This window comes from Cavia porcellus, unplaced genomic scaffold (genome assembly GCF_034190915.1).
Source record: "Cavia porcellus strain 051 isolate PalLab524CR breed Dunkin Hartley unplaced genomic scaffold, mCavPor4.1 scaffold_1, whole genome shotgun sequence".
Classification (NCBI taxonomy): domain Eukaryota; kingdom Metazoa; phylum Chordata; class Mammalia; order Rodentia; family Caviidae; genus Cavia; species Cavia porcellus.
Genome location: NW_026947484.1, coordinates 210,803,477 through 210,822,471, shown reverse-complemented (window position 1 = coordinate 210,822,471; position 18,995 = coordinate 210,803,477). Strand labels below are relative to the sequence as shown.

The 18,995-nt window shown below is 42.0% G+C and overlaps 1 protein-coding gene across 2 annotated transcripts in view; it reads left to right on the top strand.

Annotated features, from left to right (window-relative positions):
* The first annotated feature begins 5,406 nt into the window (after nucleotides 1-5,406).
* The window catches only part of Ppp1r21 (protein phosphatase 1 regulatory subunit 21), a 55,466-nt gene continuing 41,877 nt past the window's right edge, over nucleotides 5,407-18,995 (top strand). The window contains exons 1-3 of one of the 2 annotated variants that reach the window (XM_063228942.1): nucleotides 5,407-5,592; nucleotides 15,541-15,609; nucleotides 18,059-18,217. In XM_063228942.1, the coding sequence (XP_063085012.1) occupies nucleotides 5,536-5,592; nucleotides 15,541-15,609; nucleotides 18,059-18,217 (285 nt within the window). In that variant the 5' untranslated portion in view covers nucleotides 5,407-5,535. The remainder of the gene's footprint in view (nucleotides 5,593-15,540; nucleotides 15,610-18,058; nucleotides 18,218-18,995) is intronic. The other variant, XM_063228950.1, reaches the window with a different exon arrangement.

Here is an 18,995-nt window from a genome sequence, read left to right as displayed (position 1 = left end):
CCAATCATAATACCACAAGCATACCTCACAGATCTAGAGAAATCCCTAAAATTCATCTGGAACCAGAAGAGACCTAGAATAGCAAAGGCAATTCTGGGCAACAAAACCAAGGCAGGAGGTATAACAATGCCCAGCTTCAAATTATACTACAAAGCTACTATGATAAAATCAGTATGGTTATAGAATAAAAACAGACCTAAAGATCAATGGAATAGATGAGAAGATACAGCCACAACTATAAAAACACTCAGCTACCTTATCTTTGATAATGGGGCCAAACATGTTCACTGGAAGAAAGATAGCCTCTTTAATAAGTGGTGCTGGAAAAACTGGCCTCTCATATGCTGAAAACTAAAACTAGACCCATGCCTATCACAATGGGCTAAAGTCAAAATGGATCAAAAATCTAAATATTAAAACAGAAACACTAAATCTGCTGGAAGACAAATTAGGTAGAAATCTACATACTTTGACATGAGAGTACGCAGAATGTTCATGAACAAAAGTCAAACTGTATGGGAAACACTTCCCAGAATCAACAATTGAGATCTCATCTTATTAAAAAGTTTTTGCATGTCAAATAAATCTCCAAAAGAGCAAAAAGAAAATCCATGAATTGGTAAAAAATCTTAAGTCAACTATCCTTCAGACGAAGGACCTATATCTAGAACGTATAAAGAATTAAAAAAAATCAGACCCCCAAAATTCAAAGACCCAATCCAAAAATGGGCATACAGTTCTTAGATGAAGAAATACAAATGGCAAATAAATACATGAAAAAAATGTTCAGCATCATTTGTTGTTTGGGAAATGCAAATTAAAACAACACTGAGATTCCATCTCAGTCCAGAAAGAATGGCCAGGATCAGCAAATCAACCAATAGCAAATGCTGGAGAGGCTGCGGGGGAATGGAGGAGGAACTCTTCTGCACTGATGATGGGAGTGTAGACTGGTGCAACCATTGTGGAGGTCAGTGTGGAGACTCCTCAAATCTAGGATTAGAGGTTCCATTTGACCCAGCTATCCTGCTTCTGGGCATTTTCTTGGAAGAACTGAAAACATCATACCACAGTGTTACATGTGCACTCATGCTTATAGCAATACAATTTGTAATAGCCAGATCTTGAAACAACTCATATGCCCTTCAAATGAAGAATGGATAAAACAGATGTGGTATTTTTATATACTTGGAGTACTATTCAGCTATAAAGAAGGATTGCATTGAGGCTTTTATAGGTAAATGGACATGATTTCAGAACATATTCATAAGTGAAATAAATCAAACTCACACATGTATATACTGTATTGTCTCCCTAGTGTAAGAATCTGAAAGATCCAAAATCTATAATAAATATTGTTTAAGGGTAAGAAACTGCTCAAAGGAGAAAAGTAGTTGGGATAGGTGAAAGGAGAAAAAAAGAAAGGGAAAGAAAAAAGTTATAAATTTATATAAATATATATATATATTTATATAAATTTATCATATATAAAGCTATCATATATATATATATATATATATGATAGCTAAGTTAACTCTATTACTAATTCTATTTGTTCTTGGAAAAGAACAGTTAATCCTGATCTGATTAGATCAATTTTGCATGTCTATATCTGGTAATCTAAGCAACCTTTTTGAAGATAACAATATGCAATATAACAACCATTGTTTAATTCCTATCCTCGTTTGGAAGCCTACATTGTTATTGTTTTGGGTTTGTTATTGTTACTTGTCTCTTTTGTTTTTTTTCCCCCTCTCTTTTAAATAGTAAATAAATAAATGCCTCAGGATAAGGGGTCATGACTTCCGAAGGGTTTGCACATCAGAACTGAAGCACTGGCCGCAAAACACTAGATGCTATCCAGTTGTGTTGTGCAGATTACTGTTTCTGTACATCCTTCCCTCCGCATATTGCAGATGGGATCTCAGGCCACCTGTCTAGACCAGCTCACAGCACCCACATATTTCCTGCCTTTCTCTAAGTCGCTTACCCTCAAGCCACTCCCTTCTTCGGGAGCTAATAAAATCTGGGTTGGGCTCTGGGACCTTCATTCTAGTGAACCATCATCCTGGGTGGACTTAGAACCCCCCTGGATCCCCATAATTATATCTTAGTGTCTTTATTCTCGCTGTGGGTTGTACTTGAAGAGGTAGATTGGAATCAACTTATTGCAATTCCAGTTTTTTTTTTTTCCCAGTAACTTTCTATGGGCTTACAAATATAAAGTTTCTGAACCATGAGGAGGACTTGAAAGGGCTCCCATTATTTGCAACTGAAAAGAAAAAAAAGGGGGTGGGGATTTAGTTCAGTGGTCTAAGTGCCTGCCTGGCAAGTACAAGGTCATGAGTTCGATCCCAGGTATTAAAAAAAAAAAAAGAATTAACAATATTCTTTTAAATGCTTTAATGATCATCGCAGCACTTGGATACATACAACAATTCCAAGAGATCTTTATTCATACTGGTCCCCCCAGACCTATGATTTGTAGGTTGAGAACTACTATTGGCAACCATGAGACAACTAAGGCTTAAAAAATGTTTTTTGTTATTTTTTTGAGACAACGTCTTGCTCTGTAATGCAGGCTGGCCTTGAATTCATTTAGCTTCTGTAGCCCAGGCTGGTCTTGAACTCATGGCAATCTTCCTGCCTCAGCTTCCCGAGTTCTGGGATTACAGGCATGTGCTGGATTTAGTTTTTCTTTCTTTTGTTTTCTTTTCTTCTCCTTTTTCTTTCAGATTTATCCAAAATCTGTAGCTTAGTTTTTACAATTGCTTTTTAATATTCCATAGCATGAATATACAATCATTATTCTATCCATATTGTTGTTGGATATTTGGAAAGTGTGTTAGGTTTGTACTTTGGTTATCATGGATAATATTGTTATATTATTGGTGAATACATGCACACATTTTTACTAGATATATAGATGAGAATAGAGTTGTTCAGTTGTAAATATAGCTTTTTTTTGAAGGCACGGTCTTGCTATGTAGTTCAGGCTGGCCTTGAATTCACTTCGCAGCCCAGGCTGGTTTTGAACTCAAGCATTCTCCTACCTCAGCCTGCTAGTATTACAGCCATGTTTAATACTGTATCTTTTCAAGTGAGTAGATAACATTAAATTTTCTTCCTGACTCTTCCAGTTTATATTCTTACCAACATTTATGCAAATTTCTCTTGTTCTGTATACTCACTAACACTTGTCAGAGTCTTTAATTTTCAGCATCGTGTGCTATCTCACTGTGGTCTTAATTTTACCTTCCTCCTGATTATTAATGGGGAACTATATGCCCTCTTGCATGTTGGTTGGTCATTTTGTATATCTTCCTTTCTGAAATGTTTGTTGAAATTTTTTGGTCATTTCACTGTTCAGTTTCTTGGCTTTTCTTTATTGCTTTGTGAGAGTTCTTTATATACTTGGGCAAAGGACCCCTGCTGGATATGTATGTTGTAAATATCTTCTTCCATTCTATGATTTGCCTTTTTATTCATTTAATGTTGTCTTCTGAAGATGAGATTCTTACAGATTTATCAGTTGGGATTTTAGCACAGAACAATTAGATTACTTGATGGAAAATGAATTCTAGCTTAGTAAAATGAATTTACACAGCTCTCTGGCTAACGCTGCACATTCTTTCTTTGGAATGTTATTTCTGGAATAATATTTAAAGCAAAGTAAGCAAAAATTCTATTCTTTACAAACCATGAAAACACATGATGCTTACTTCTGCCACTTGGTGGTGCCACAGAAAACCAGCAATAATTTTTTTAAAAAGAACTAAAAAGTTTAGAGTAGGCTTCAGCTATTAGCAAACAGAAAACTATAAAAATTTTTATTTGTAATCCCTTTGTACCTTATGGTGGATATTCTGTAGATTCAACCTTTCATTATAAAGTTTTCGAATTAGTTATTGCCAAACAGGAATTGAGGATAGCACAAATAATTGCCTTTTTAATGGTGAAAATTTTCAAGTATTCTAAAGTGCTAATATAACATCCGTAGAACCTAGATAATCAATGTTAAATCTCTATCATATTTACTTTAAAAAATTAAAACAATAAAGTTTTTTCCCCTCCATTTTCATTCTTCCCTTTTCTCACTAGTGGCAATCACTATCCAGAATTTGATGTTCGTCCTTTCAGTTCTTGTTTCTGTATTTTTAGCACATATTTGTATGTTAGGGAACAATTCAAATATTACTTTATTCTATGATATACTAGAATTCGGTTTTTTACATTTAAAATGGTGTTTTGCCATGTTGATATAATGGATAGATACATAGATAGATGTTTGGGTACAGATCTGGGTCATTAGTATTAACCACTGTAATAAATTATACAACAACATTTGAGTTGTGAATTCCACAGGTGTACTATGTAAGACACTATCAGCCTAGAACAAATCCAACTTAGGGACAATTTACAAATATGGTTAACATATACCCTGTATTTATCCGTCCCTCTTTTAATGAGCATTTCAATGCTGCAATGAAATACAATGCCTAGTACAGTGCTATGCATTTATATGAACACAGGCAGCTTTTAATTCAAGCAAAAGCACCACTAAATGTTTTTTAGAACTCAGACAAGTTTTGGCTTCTTCTTTTTAATAAATGCTAACCCAAGAAATGGACGGAGGACATAAAAAGAAGTAATATATGCAGCTGTGCCCTCTTTCCAATATAATTGTATTCATTATGTATTGCAAATGTGTACCAATACAAATAAAAATGAAACAGCTAACACTTTATCTGCAAGCATGGCAGGAATCATTACCTCGTATTTTCTATCAACCTTTTTACTCCCTCCACTGTAAAAGGCTCTAACATGGGAGCACAGAAGAAGGGGTGGGCGGAGGGACAAAAGAAAACTCAAACAAAGGTTTGTCTGGTCTGGAGCAGGGCAGACTGACAGCTGCAAGTGTTATAGATTTGGGGGAAGCCTAAGAGTTTACAAGGCAGGGCATATCTCGTGCTATCATGTCTGGATTAACATTATAGAAGAAAACAAAGATCTTTTTCTCCATATTCCTTGTAAAAGAGAACACCATCAAACCCGGCAGTTGCCATGGAAACCACAGGGTGGGTCGGCTAGAATTCTCGATGCTCCTAGAATGTTTCTTCTTCCGGTCCTCTGGTCTTCACAACGCCGCGTCTCTCCTCGGTCCCCCGCCCACGCTGCGGGCACTCGTCATCCTCTTCCCCCGACTTCAACCTCCCCTTCCCTATTTCAGGTCGCCATCTTGGAACAAAGTGCAAGATGGCGCCGGTGTCCCAGAGGCAGCGCCGGCGAGGCGGCACGCACACGTGCTCCGCGCGTCGAGGTGGGGCGGCGACGTCGTGCCGTCGCCCCGCCCCCGGCTCGTCCCGCCCCCACCCCGCCTTCCTCCCGCCCCAGGACCCGGAAGTGGGGGAGGCGGAGGCGCGGCGGCGGCGGGCCGGCGGCCGAGCGTGGCTGAGCTGACCCGGGAGCGTGTCTGGGCTCGGGGTGGGGGTGCGGTGCCGAGTGGTCCGGCCGGCCCGGACGGGCGGGTGGGCCATGGCCTCGGCAGAGTTGCAGGGGAAGTACCAGAAGCTGGCCCAGGAGTACTCCAAGGTACCCTTCGTGGGCGGGGAGCGAGGGGACCCCGGCGTGCGGCCTCTGTGGCCTTGGCAGCGACTTGTCGGGACTGAGGGGGCCGGCTGAGGGGCCCGTGAGCTCGGCCCTCCTGTGCACTCCACCTCTGGGTCCACCATTACCGCGCCTCCTCCACCTGCCTTTCCCCCGAGACGGGGCCGGGCGGTGTCTGCAGAAAGGAGCTGGAGTTTGTTTCTTCCTCCTCACCGATCTAGCGGGCTTGGGACCGGGATGCCAGAAATGCAGGCTTCTGGCTCGGATGCTGGCAGGGAGGGGAAGGGAAAGGTGTGGGACCACCCTTGCCTCCACTGCAGTCTCAGTTTCCCCAGCCCTTTGATGGAGAGGGCCGACTGTTCTCCCTTCCCTTATGGATGGTGTGAGGATAAAGAGACGCACCTGCTCCGACGTCAGTTTGGGAGGGTAGATAGTGTCATTCATGTGAACTGCCTCACTAGGAATGGGTGGTTATAGAGGTGTTCAGTGCTTTGGCAAGATGTTGTCAGGGATGGCTTTGACAGCTCGAGTGTCTGTCACAAAGCTGTCTTTCGCCATCCCACTCCTGTCCCTGGAATGGGGCAGAGCACCCAAAAGCAGATGCTCAGTGCGTGTTAAGGCACCTGCCTTTTTTACCTTGTGTAGACATCTGTGTTTTAAATGATGGAACTCCTTCCTTGGCCAGGGGTGGTGCAGTTTCTGGATAGAGTGTTTCTGCCTTAGGAATATTCTAATGAAGTTGCCTAAGAGGAATCTGGCATCTTTGGAGATTCATCCAACAGTCTTGGCATTCATGGAGTCAGTGGCCCTGGTGTTCAGCGATCTTGGCATTCATGGAGCCAACAGGAGGACTTAACCCTCTTTTTGCAATTCAGAGAAATTGAGACTTTTTTTTCTCCTTATGATTTTATTCAACAGTCAGCATAGTGAAATGAAATAGCTCTGAAAAATAAAATGTGCATCTCAATATACGCATTTAAGCCTTCTCTATCAAATAGGAACCTTTTGAAATACTATACTTAGGTCAACAGTATTGGAAACTTGGTTGCACTTTTATTTGAAATTGTCTTAGAGCCTGTGATACAGTGACAGTGCGGGCAGGTTTTCATCCTTTGAAGGCGGAGTTCCTTCTTTGAAAGGACCAGAAATTTGAAACAGATCCATATGATGAACGGGGGTGAGTGAAAGATGGCAGTGCTCAAATTTGCTTCTACTATTCTTGGTTGAAAATGCTTCATGCAGCCAGGCATGTTGGCACACACATGTAATTCAGCATTCAGGAGATTGAGGCAGGGGAATGCTGTGAGTTCAAGGCCAGCCTGGGCTGCCAACCTAGGTCAAAACCAGCCTGCAGTGCATAGTATGATCCTGTCTGAAAAACAAAGTCTTCATGCATATAAGCCAAGGGGACTGATTTTCTTATCTGGAAAATAAACTAGCTCAGAAGGCAATTTTAAATAGCAAGAGAGGAGTTCTTGAAAATGTTTTGAGCCATGACTGCATTGCCAAAGTAATTGTGTAACCTCCCAAAGTAATTAAAAAAGAAAAAACAAACCCAACATTTTGATTTTATTCTTTTGAACATGTTGGCTTGTTCAGTAGATGCTTACCGCATGCTTCCTGTGAGCCTTCTGCCAGGGTCCCTTGAGTGAGGCAGGATTCCAGCTTCAGGAGTCCCTTTTAATTGGTTGTTCAGACATGGTAACAGTTATGATTCGCTACAAGCGCTAGTTCAGTGGAAATGCTGGGGATCTCATGGTTACTTGGGGAGGGAAGGGGAAGAAGGTGGTAGCTTTCTAGGCAAAGGGAATAGATTCTGTTTGCTGATATAAAAGCTCCCTAGGCTGGGGAGGAAGTGGTGAGATGAGGTTGGACCAGATCATGAAGGATCGAACATGCCAATTAAGATATGTGAACTTAGCCTTTAAATAATGGAGAAGTAAAGGTTTTTTGTTGGGAGGAATGACTTGACTTTTGGGAATGATTCTGGTAACCATATGGAGAGTGGATTGCAGTTGGGAGAGATTGGTGAAAAGAAAGTCAGACTGCAGGCTGTTGGAATAATTTTAGGGAGAATGATGTAGGATTGAATAAAGCTGGTGACTTAGGACTGGGAGGAGAGGCTCGATTCAGGAATTATGGTTAAAAAATAAACTGTCTTTTGAGTGTCTACTTTGTGCATGGCACTAAACTTAAGAAAGTTAAAAAGTATATAAGGTGGCCAGGGATTTAGCTCAGCAGCATAAGCACCTGCTTGCAAGCACACGGTTGTGAGTTTGATGCCCAGCACCAAAAAAAAAAAAAAAAAAAAAAAGACTATATAAGGATATATAAGGTGCTCCTCCTTGGGTCTCATTCAGAATTGACCCTGGAGCTCTGAGATAGGACATGACTGCCACTGATGGAATGAGGGCTGGCAGGAAAGATAGCCCCTGTGAAGCTAAGGGGTTTTTTAAAGGTTAAATGCAGTCAGAATTTAGGGTTGGAGAGCATGTTAAAATGATCACACTCTGCTTTGAGGGGATGTTTTGGGTAACACTGTAAATCCCCAGTGGACATGGATTGGCTAAAAGTGAGGACAAAGGCTAGTACTTTCTCTGAGGATGAACCGTGAGAGCTAATGGGGCAGAAGTGTGAGGAACACCTGTGGATAGATATGCTAAGAGGAAATGCTAAGGAGACCGCAGGAAATCTGCCTGCCCATCTCCTCTACTGGCTCGGACTAGTTTTTACTCTTTTAACTGAGTGTGATGGACATTTTAGAACATAAGAGACCGACTGGGCAGAGGATTTCATTCATTCATTTATCTTTCGGTGCTGGGGATCAAACCCAGGGCCTCATGCTTGCTATCTTATGCTCTGTCTCTGAGCCTTATCTTTAGCCCTTCCAGTGCTTTTTATCCCCTGTCAGTCCTAACGCTGGGCATTTTCTGGATGTGGTCTGTGTGCTCTCCGATCCTATGCCTATGGGAGGGGGGCTGGTCTCCCTTTTTTTATTACCTTCTGGGGCAGAAACTGTGGGCTGATAGAAAAATGTAGTCATATTTAGGATATTAATGGGGAAAAATCCTGTTAATCTAAGAGGAAGTCTCCATGTCAGGAGAACAGCAAGTGTGCTTCCTAAAACAAGGACATTTACAGAATATTCTATCTTTAGGCAAAGCTCAGTTTATACTCTGGGAAGGGCGCTTCCCTGCTTCAGAACTGTGGTTGTAATCCTTTCTCTTGAGAAGATAAAACAACAGTATCAACAGCAGCAAAAAAAAAAAAAAAAAAAAAACCAAAATAAGAAAGCCATCATGGTTTGAGGAGCTCCTATAGAGAGACTGGGAGAGTAGCTAGATAAGGGTTGAGTCATGAACCAGGCGTGGTGACACAGGCCTGTAATCCCACCAGCTTGTGGGAGGCTGAGGCTGGAGGATACTTGTGAGTTTGAGACCACCCTGTGCTACAAAGTGAGCGCATGGCCAGCCTGAACTGTATAATGAGACCCTGTGTCAAAAAGACAAAAGTTGAATCATGGAGGCCAAAGCAGATGAGGCCACAAGGCAGTTAGACAGCTAAGACAGTGTTAGAGGGCAGTAAAAGGGACCGTGTAGACTCTCATGGTTTGAGTAAGAGGTCAGGTTTAGTAGAGTTTGAGGGAGGTAGGAGGGGGTGCGTGAAGGCTGGTTTTCAGAGGTTTTGGGAGTTAATAAGTGAAGATGTAAACTCTCTGAATATTAATCAGTGCTCCAGGCAATCCCTTGTAGATTTAAGAATTCCTTGCTCGCTGTTTCTTCCATCTACTCTGCTTCCGATGCCCTGGTTTATCTCATTGTGAAGAGGAGGGATAAAACATGCTCCATTCTGGCTTGTTTGACTTTGGCCCCCCTTCTTTCCAGGAGCTCTTTTGTCTGGTACTGTGGTAGACGTGTAAGCAGTTTTCAAGATCTCCCCAATGTTTGCCTTCCTCTGATCCTGTGCTTCTCAATGTGGGCCTTGGACTGTCAGCGTGACCATCATCAGGGAGAAGATTAGAAATACAGACTCTTATTGCCATGCTGGATCTACTTACATGAACCAGTGGTGGGCTTGTACCAGCTTCTGTGATTTGGATGCAGTCTGTGTTAGTAAGCCTTGTGTTTCTGTGACAGAATTCTGAGGTGGCTAACTTAGGAAAATTTTGGAAATCCAAATCCAGACAGTGTGGTGCGTGCATACAGAGGATGCCACTTGCCTGCCCGTGGTGCAGGTGAGCCACAGTGGTGGGAGCACCGAGGGTACAAGTGCTCGCTTGCATCTCCAGCCAGGAGCAGAGACATCCGGATCTCACAGATCCCTTCAAGTGCACACTCCAGTGACCTAAGGGCCTCCTACTCCATTCTCCCTCTTGGAGCAGTCCGTAGCTTGCATGACCAACCTAGGGACCTCCCTAGGAACACAGTATGACCACCCTAGGGACAAAGCCTTTGCACATGGATCTTTGTAGGACACTTAACATCCAAAGCATAGCTCATGCTGAACATTGAGGATCATTGTTCAAAGAATTCTGCAAAGGAGCTTTTGCTCAGGTGAAGATAAAAGCTTGTTTTAAGCTCTTTTTGAGGTAGTTTTTAAAACCCAGTGGAAAACAAAACACTCATTATTTTCCCAGTAGTTTTCTTTGCAGTTGATACTTCTTTTGGTTCTGAAAAAGATTACCTTTGGGAACTTTTTAATACTTATACTCTTAGTACAGAGCTACTTATACTGGGAAAAGGTCAGTTTTGATCTGTGTTTGCTGTCCAGATAGTGAGGCTTGGTGGAACCTAATTAATCACCCCCTGCTGTACAAGTAACAAATTCAGGAACTAGATTGGATGAAAATTGAGTATCAGGATTTTTTTCCTGATCTTCCTATGTAAAGTTCACTCCTAAAGTTGGACTGGAAACCGGCTTTGTGTCAGTGCTATCCAGTGGAACTTTCCATAACAATGAAAATGTTCTTTGTGCTGTCCAGCAGGCTAACCATTAGCCATCTGTGGTAATTGAATACTCAGAATGAGACTTGTGTAGCTGAGGCCTGAATTTTAGATTTGATTTAATTTTAGGTAAGTTAAAATTAAATGGGTACATGACATGTGGCTATTTACTATCCTTTGGGGCAGTCCTTGCTTAAGAGCTAGGTCAGTGTTAGCACAGTTGTAAATGTGAAGATCTCTTTAAGGTACAGGTTCTGGTTCAGTAGGTCTGGGGTAGGGCCTGAGATTGTGCCCCCACGTGGCACTGCTGCAGCTGTCTGAAGGCCACATTTTGAACAGCAAGGCCTTTGAAAGATGCAGATGGCCTAATCTGTGCAGACCCTGCCAGCTGGGGCTGGGGTCTGCCCTTGTGTGTCTCCCTGGATGAGAGTCGGAGTAGGAGAAGGGATTCCATTTTAGGGCCAGTCTGAGAGATTTTTCCTGTCTCGGAGGCAAAATATTCCTAGCCACTGGTACATGGCACGTGTCCTGCATGTCCTTATCCCTGTCTAGGATAGGAACAGGTACGTAGGCAGAGAGGAAGCTCAGGTGGCATTTCCAGCACTGTCATATATTTGACATGTTGGAACTGGAAAGAGGTTTCAGGGTCATCCAGGCCTGGGGTCTGCTGCTGACACCAACTTTGAGAAGCTTGGTCTCAGGGTCTCAGTGAGGCCTTGGCCTGGCCGCCACATGTATTACTTCGTAATTAAGAAAAGCTGTGTGTTTTAACGGTTCATTTTGTAGGGTTGTGAAATATGTATAAATGTCAAAATGCCCATTGCATGGTCGCAGCCATGTGAAGGATGATGGTTTGAGGCCAGCCCGGGCTTAATATTGAAACCATTTCTTGAACCAAACAAAGCAAGAGCGATCCTAACACAGAAGGTGGTTGCAGTTTAGGTGAGAAAACTCACATAGGTGGTCCGTCTCTTTTTCCCCACAGTGTTTCGAGTCTGTGATTGAAGCTCATAAATCCCTCATGTGCATCGGTTACCTGTCTGAGACTGTCAGCGTAGTTTAAGAGGTCACGGTTGGCTTACTGTCACTGTCTGTGTTCCTGAGGAGCAGGTGCCTGACTCAGGCTGGGTGTTTCCAGACCCAGGAACTCAGCCAGGCCTGGCACCAGGTAACAGAGTTAGGCCCAGGCCTTGGGAGGATTTGTGCTGTCCATAGGACCCTGAGGCTCTGGTTGTTGGAGAATGTTCTTGGAGTTGTTAAAATGATGACAATCTGACAGCATTGCATTTAAATAACTTTTTGATGGAAAAAAAATCTTGACTGTCCCGCAACTTTAAATACCTTTTATCTACAAAACATAATTGTATTAATTAGATAAAAACTTATCAAGCACTTTCTCTGTCCACAGCATTGTTCTTTCCTTGTAAGCAGGAAATACAGGACTGTAGTCTCCACTGCGAAGAACAGTTTAAATTGGCAGATGCAAGGTGAACAGAGACCATCCATTAGTTAGTTTAAAACCAAACAGTGTAGTGAGGCGGGAGGAGCTGAGAAGCAAGCTCACGTGGGCCGCAGGGTGTTTAGGAGAAGAGGATGGAAGCGGTGGGTGGCAGGACGGGCCGGGCTCCTGTAGGGATGATGGGACTTGGTTGGCCCAGTGAAGATGGGCTGTGCTTTAAAGAAGAGAAAGCTAATCCCAGGATGGCACCACAGCAGCCAAGAGGCTTTGAAGGATTAAAGGGTCGGAGGTGCTGCCCGCCTCCCTTCACTAGGACAGGGTACCTTGAGGTGTGGCTGCTGGAGATGAGCTGTGGCAGGTCTGCAGGGGAGTTTTTCGTCATTGGAGACTTGAGGGCAGTTGGAGTCTCAGTTTCTCTGCTGTGTCAGTGACAATGTGTGTCGGAGTCTCTGGTGGCCACCAGGTGGTCTAACACTGTGGTCAGTGCTGGAGAGGATGAGGTGGGCTCTGAGTGGTGCAGCCAGGAGGTGGTGGGGAGACTGACTGCTGGGAGCCGGCAGAGAAGGTGGCGGAGAGCGGCCAGACTTCTCCCTGCTTCCTCTCCCGCCCACGAATGACACGCATTTCAGACGCCTGTGGAGTCTGTGTGGGGAGCAGCGCCTTCCGTGAAGCGGTGTCCCTGAAACCTTCAGTTTAGAAATGGTGTCTCCAAGGGCAGGTCAGAATTGTGTTTTGTTAGCGACTACGTGTCATTTATTGAAAGCTTCCTTTTGCTCTTTGTTTTGCTTTTAGTAGTCTTTCGTATTGTTTAGAGATTAAAGGTGAAGTCATTTTATTTTTTTAATTGTTGTGGTTCTGATGTTATGGGAAATGCCCAGCTTGGTAGACTTTTAAGTGTTGTTCTTAGTCCTTAGAGCAGTCATGAGTTCTAAATACCACACACAGAGGACACACAAACCAGAACAGATCGAAATTAGGACTAGGGTATGCAGTGGCACCTAGACGCTGAAGAGATATTGCTGTCTTTTGGCTTCCTAGACTTGAAAGCACAAGTCTGCTATCTAGGGAATGCGTAAGTTTGTTGATAGTGCTTAAAAGGTAGAACACTACACGATGGAGATCAATACTAAGCTGATACTTCTCCTTTTTGAATCCTTAGATTTTGCCACGCTTTTTCTGTGCAGTCCATTAGTAACTGTTTTGGCCTCAGGGCTGTGTAGTTTCTGTTGTAACCACTCATGTTTTCCGCTGTATGCAATGTGTAGGTGATTGAGTATGGGTGTGTTCCAGCAAAGGTTTAAAACTGGTCGCAGGCCAGTTTGGCCCTCAGACCTTAGTTTGCCAATCACTTTTCTAGGGATTTAATGCCTCTACTTTTTTTTTCCTTTAAGAGGAGGAAGTACTAGTTTTGCTATTATCCTTTAATATTTTTGCTTCCCCTTTAAGTTCTTTAGAAACAGATACCACATCTTTCAGTTCATTCTTTCTCCTGTATCATTTAATGCAATGCTGTACACCAGGGAAATTATAATAAATATATCTGTGGTCCCTTTGAGTCCATTCACAAAGTTGTTTCCTACTGTGGAATCCGGTAGAGTTGAAAAAGTGCTTTGACAGGTTTCTTATCTGTTCCTCCCAACGGCCTCAAGTGGAGGAAGACAGGGTAGATAGATATGCTCAGAAACGTTATAGACCACGGGGTGCAAACCGTGTGACTGAGGCTTGCAAGGTGAAGTGAATGTCCCCGTCTAGTAAATGCCAGAGCAGAGCCTTGGATCTGTTTTCCCTTGTACCAGTGAACTGTGATCTTTAATTTTCTAAAAGTAAAATGCTCATCTTTGAAAATCTTGTCTTAGTGTCTTCAATTTTCTGTTGAGTTTTAACTCTTCAGTTTAAGGTTCAGCTTTCTAATACTCCATCTCTTTGGGTACATAAGAGTAACTTCTCTTCTCTGGTGTGGGGAGATGGCTCTGAGCTATGCAGATTTAGAAACAGATATTTTAGAAATCTCATTAGTAGAATTGTCCCATTCTCTGAGTCTTGGAGAGGAACCTAGTCATCCATGGTTTCTGTGCTGAGCAGGGCGTTAGTCTGTGGACCTTTTGCTTCCACTCTGTTGGACTTAAGCATTCACACTTGATATGTGCGGAGAATACTTTGCTCTCCTACAGAAGTGGATTTTACCTGCTCAGACTCTGCTAGTGGTGGGTACGCAGATGCATATGTAAGCAAAATTTCATCAAGCTATATGATGTCTTAACTTGTATACTTTAAAATTATGTCGTTTTAATTAACTGGAAAGCTTACACACACACTCTGTCTCTCCTTTTCCTTTTGGCAAGGCTTCCCCCACCTCCCACCCCACTGTCTTTTCCTATTCACATAGCTTTGTAAAGTAGCTACTGGTGTCTAGTTGGCTTTATGACAATAGAGTCAAAGTTGCTGGGCTCTGAGTCTCAGCATTGCTGCCTCCCGGCTCTGTGCCTCTGTTTTCTCACCTCTAAAATGGAGGTAATTGAAATTCCTGCGACATAGAATCGACATAGAATCGTGAGACTAGGTGAGGTAATACAGGAAAACACTCGGGACTATGCATAGTCTTGAACACTCTGTATGAGTGTTCAAGCGGAAATGGATATTATTACAGTTTTTAATTGGATCCTGCTTCTTAGTTGCTTCTTTGTATTGTGCCTCTGCTGATCCTGCTAACAAGTCCACTATTTCGAGGGCCCTGTGTGTGATGACATTTGCTTGTCTAATATTAGGCCTAGTATCCTGCTGGGTGTGTTGATACTCTGCATTTTGAGTTTTTGTACAATTCTTAGTCCCTAATGTGTTCAGTGTAACTGTTTTACAGATGAACAGGATGCTAGAATTTCAAGGAAAATGGCACATTCAGTGCCCTATTATTTGTTGTATTGGCTTTTATTTAGGAGTATGACTTGGTTTATGTAAAAAATGATGTGTTAAAGGTCAGGGGACACCATGTGGAGTTCTTTTTCCCATGAAGTGCTCATTCCTCTGGGAGTGATTCTCTAGGGAGCAGTGATAGCTATGTAATTAATCATGGTTCTCTCTTTGCCTTGATTTCTGTGGAGGTGAGGTTTAAGTTGAGATGGAGTGTACCACAATCAGGGAACCTCCATGAAAATGTACAAATAAAAATAAAAATCTTTTTTCTAAAAAATGTAGGGAAATATTTTCATCCTATTTTGCCAGTGATTAATTTTACGTCTTTGGGGAACATAGCCTGTTCCCTGTTACTTATAAATTGGCAGGTAGTATGCCAGCCTGAGCTGCATGGTGAGACCCTGTCTCAAAAATAATTATCTACTGCTCTGGGGCAAATATTTTTGCTGTCATATATATCTGTGTGTGTGTGTGTGTATGTGTGTGTGTGTGTATGCATATATATATGCATGTGTGTGAAAACTTGTCTATTTAGTGTAATGATTCCTATAAAATAATGGCCAGTAATTTCCTTGCTGTGATTGTTTTCTATTAAAACTAATTATTGCTTTCTGTTTTTAGCTTCGGGCTCAGAATCAGGTCCTAAAAAAAGGTGTTGTGGATGAACAAGCAAATTCTGCTGCTTTAAAGGTACACAACGGGGCATTTGTGTTGTGAAGATTACCTTAGGGTTTGGTGATGGTCACAGCGGGGAGTTCAGCTGGTTTCCAGGGTTAAAGTCTTAGCTCTGACACAGTGCACTGGCCATGGGGGATAGTAGTACTGTTTCTGTGTTTGACTTTCTGACTTGCTTAGGTATGAAGATTATACATTATTTCCTTAGCTAAAGATTACAAAAAAGCATTATTTGACTTTAGTGTATTTTTCTATACCCTATGTCATTTATTTAGCCTAATTTAGTTTCTACCAAGGGGTCGTGTTGTCTGGTCACTTCCACCAGTGCTGTGAGCAGTTATGCCGTAGTCACATTGGAATCCCCGTCCCTTTGCAGAGTTTGGGGCCCTGGCACATGGATCTGAACGTGTGAACCCTTCAGTTCAGGAATGTTGCCTATGTCACACTATTCAATAGAGTGACTTGTGTTGATCTGAATACTGTTTGTTACATTTTGCCATCAGAACCTTCATTTGTCAAGGAGAGAAGTATGATAGGAGGGGAAGGAATGTGTTTCTACCTTCTTGTAGGTATGTAATTAATGTATTTCTTGTAGGTATATAATTACTACTGCTCAGTGATATTTTTAAATGGATAAATTCATTACAGCATATGATTCCTTACTGTGCAGGTTTCAGTTAAATATCTGGCCTGCCTCATGCTTCTGCTGTCTCCCTTCTCTATGGACAGACGGGTTTAGGGTTCCTTTTCCTCTGCTCTCTCTGTGGAGTAGTCCTCAACCAGTGAAGGATTCTGATAGCTCCATGCAGGTGGCTGAGACCAGAAAGATGTGCTTTCACTTAGCCAGAGTTGGATGACACTCGAGAGAGATGTGGCTCTGAGGGAGCCCACCTCAGGGCTGTCCCCACAGCCTCAAGGCCTGGACCGCGCAGAAACCCACACCATGCTATAGACTTTTTGTAAAAGGAGCCAAGAGATACAGGGAGGAAAGGAGAGAAGGTGAACAGAGAATTACGATGTGATGTGTACATGCACTGACTCCCCATGATAAAAGTCATCATTCTGTGCTGCAAGCACGCTCGTAACAAACAGACAGAAAGCCAAAGCCCTTTGCACCCAAGCCATAGTTATTAGGAAGAGCTCTATGTCGGGATTTGTTAGTCATGTTATTAGCTTACTGAAATCACTGAAGCAGTGTACACTATCTTTCCTGCTAATGTTTTACATCTGTTACTGAGGGGGAGTGTCCCCTAACTCGGAGTGGCTGCTCTTCTGTTTGACACCTGTTGCTGGTTGGGTTTGATTAACTGTGATGGCAGTGCTTACAGTGGTGGTAGTCATAGTGGTGACAGCTGGTGCCATCTATCGACCACTCCCTCTGCACCGGGCATTCTGCTGTGTACATAATAATCATTATTTTGTGAAGTGTTTACAACCAGTCTGTGGGAATTGGTAATATCGTGGTCCCTACCTATGAAACTGCAAGTTAGAGAGAGGCTCTGATGAGGTCTTCCGAGATTAACCATTGATAATAAAGAATCAAAGCATTAGTCAATTAGCTAAACTCATAACAAAGTAAAGAATGACTTTTTATTGTTTGTTCCAGTGGCCATTGTAATTAGAGTGCACTGATGGTTGCATGTGGGCTAGGTGAGAATGTTGGAATGTCTTTTCTTTTTGGTGGGGGGCCAGTACTGGGATTCAAACTCAGGATGTCGCACTTGCCAGGCAGGTGCTTGTGCTGCTGAGCTGTATGCTTGGCTGCTGATTTTTATGTTTGACAGATCAAAGTGACTTCATTTTAGGCTGGGGTGTATAGTTCAGTGGTAGAGCACTTTCCTAGCATATGTGAGGTCCCAAGTTAGGATCTATCTCTAGCATCACAAAAAGCAAAAACAGAAGAAAAAAGAAAAAAATTTGTTTTGATGAATTTAAATTCAGAGAGCATTTATTGAAAAAAAGAAATATAAATGTATTTTTCCCTATTCTTGCTCACTGAAGGATATCATTAATAAATCTGAGGTTCTATTGAAAAATTCAGATTTTTAAATTTTTTTGTTATATTTATTTATTTTTAACAGTACTAAGGACTGAGGCCAGGGTTTTTACATCGGATTATATCCCCTCCAATTTTTTTTTTTTTTTTCTTTTTTCAGTTTTGAGGCAGGGTCTTGCTAAGTCACTAAGTTGCCAGGCTGGGCTTAACTTGTGATCTTCTATGCTTCCACACCTAGCTAATTTGTAGACTTTATGTGTATTCACTGCCATAGAATTAGTGTCTTGTTTTTGGTATTTTACTTTAACTTGTCAGTTTGTTACAAATAAGAACTGGAATGATAAACATACAATTTGAATTCTGTAAAGTGAGGGATTTTGATAACACTTTGATGAAACAAAGATCATTTTTACTATTTCTAAACCTCAAGGCTAACCTGAAGAATGATCTGTTTTCACTTTGATATAGGAGCAATTGAAAATGAAGGACCAGTCACTGAGGAAACTACAACAGGAAATGGACAGTTTGACATTTCGAAATCTGCAGCTCGCCAAGAGGGTGGAACTGCTGCAAGATGAACTAGCGCTGAGTGAACCTCGCGGCAAAAAAAACAAGGTAGGAAACAAGGTAGGAAACAAGGTAGGAAACAAGGTAGGCTCCGCAGGGCCCGTGAGGGCTGGCCGTGGCCAGCCGGCGGTGTCGCAGCAGGCCTGCCCCCAGCTTCTGTAATGTTGCGTTACTACGTTTAGATATCGAGTCAAGGATGCAGCATTTGCTGTTAACATATGCTAAATATTAGAGGGATATTCACACAGAATGCGCAGAATTCATACACATGCACAAGGGTGGTTTAGGGGCTCGGAAAAGAAGTGGAATACTCATATTGTTCAAAAATTGATATCTTGATTTGAGCAACTATCTCTAAGATGATAATATGTGGTCTATTAACTGGTGATTTCTTACTTTTTTTTTTTTGTAGTTCTGTATTACTTGTACCCTTACACCGCTTTGTTTTGTTTTGTGTTTTTCTCTTTTTCCTTTTAAACAAAATAAAAAAAAAATTGATATCTTTTCAAAAGTTATTCCAAGTTACCATTAATCTAAGTAGTGGCAGATAAAATGAGAGAGATTGTCAGGTTTATCTACTCATGTGAAAGTAACAGTCGAAACACCCATAGATTTCAATTTAGGTTTGTAAGTTTATTACAGTGTATTTGCTTAGTGTTTATTCTTATGAGGCTAATTGGTGTGCTTGTTTTGAGATTTAAAAACAAATGTTCTCCCTTTTTTTTTTTTTATCGGTACTGGGGATTGAACTCACGACTGCCTGCTTGCAAGGCAGGTGCTTATGCCGCTGAGGTAAATCCCCAGCCTCTCCCTTTTGTTTTTATATGGTAAAGCAAGA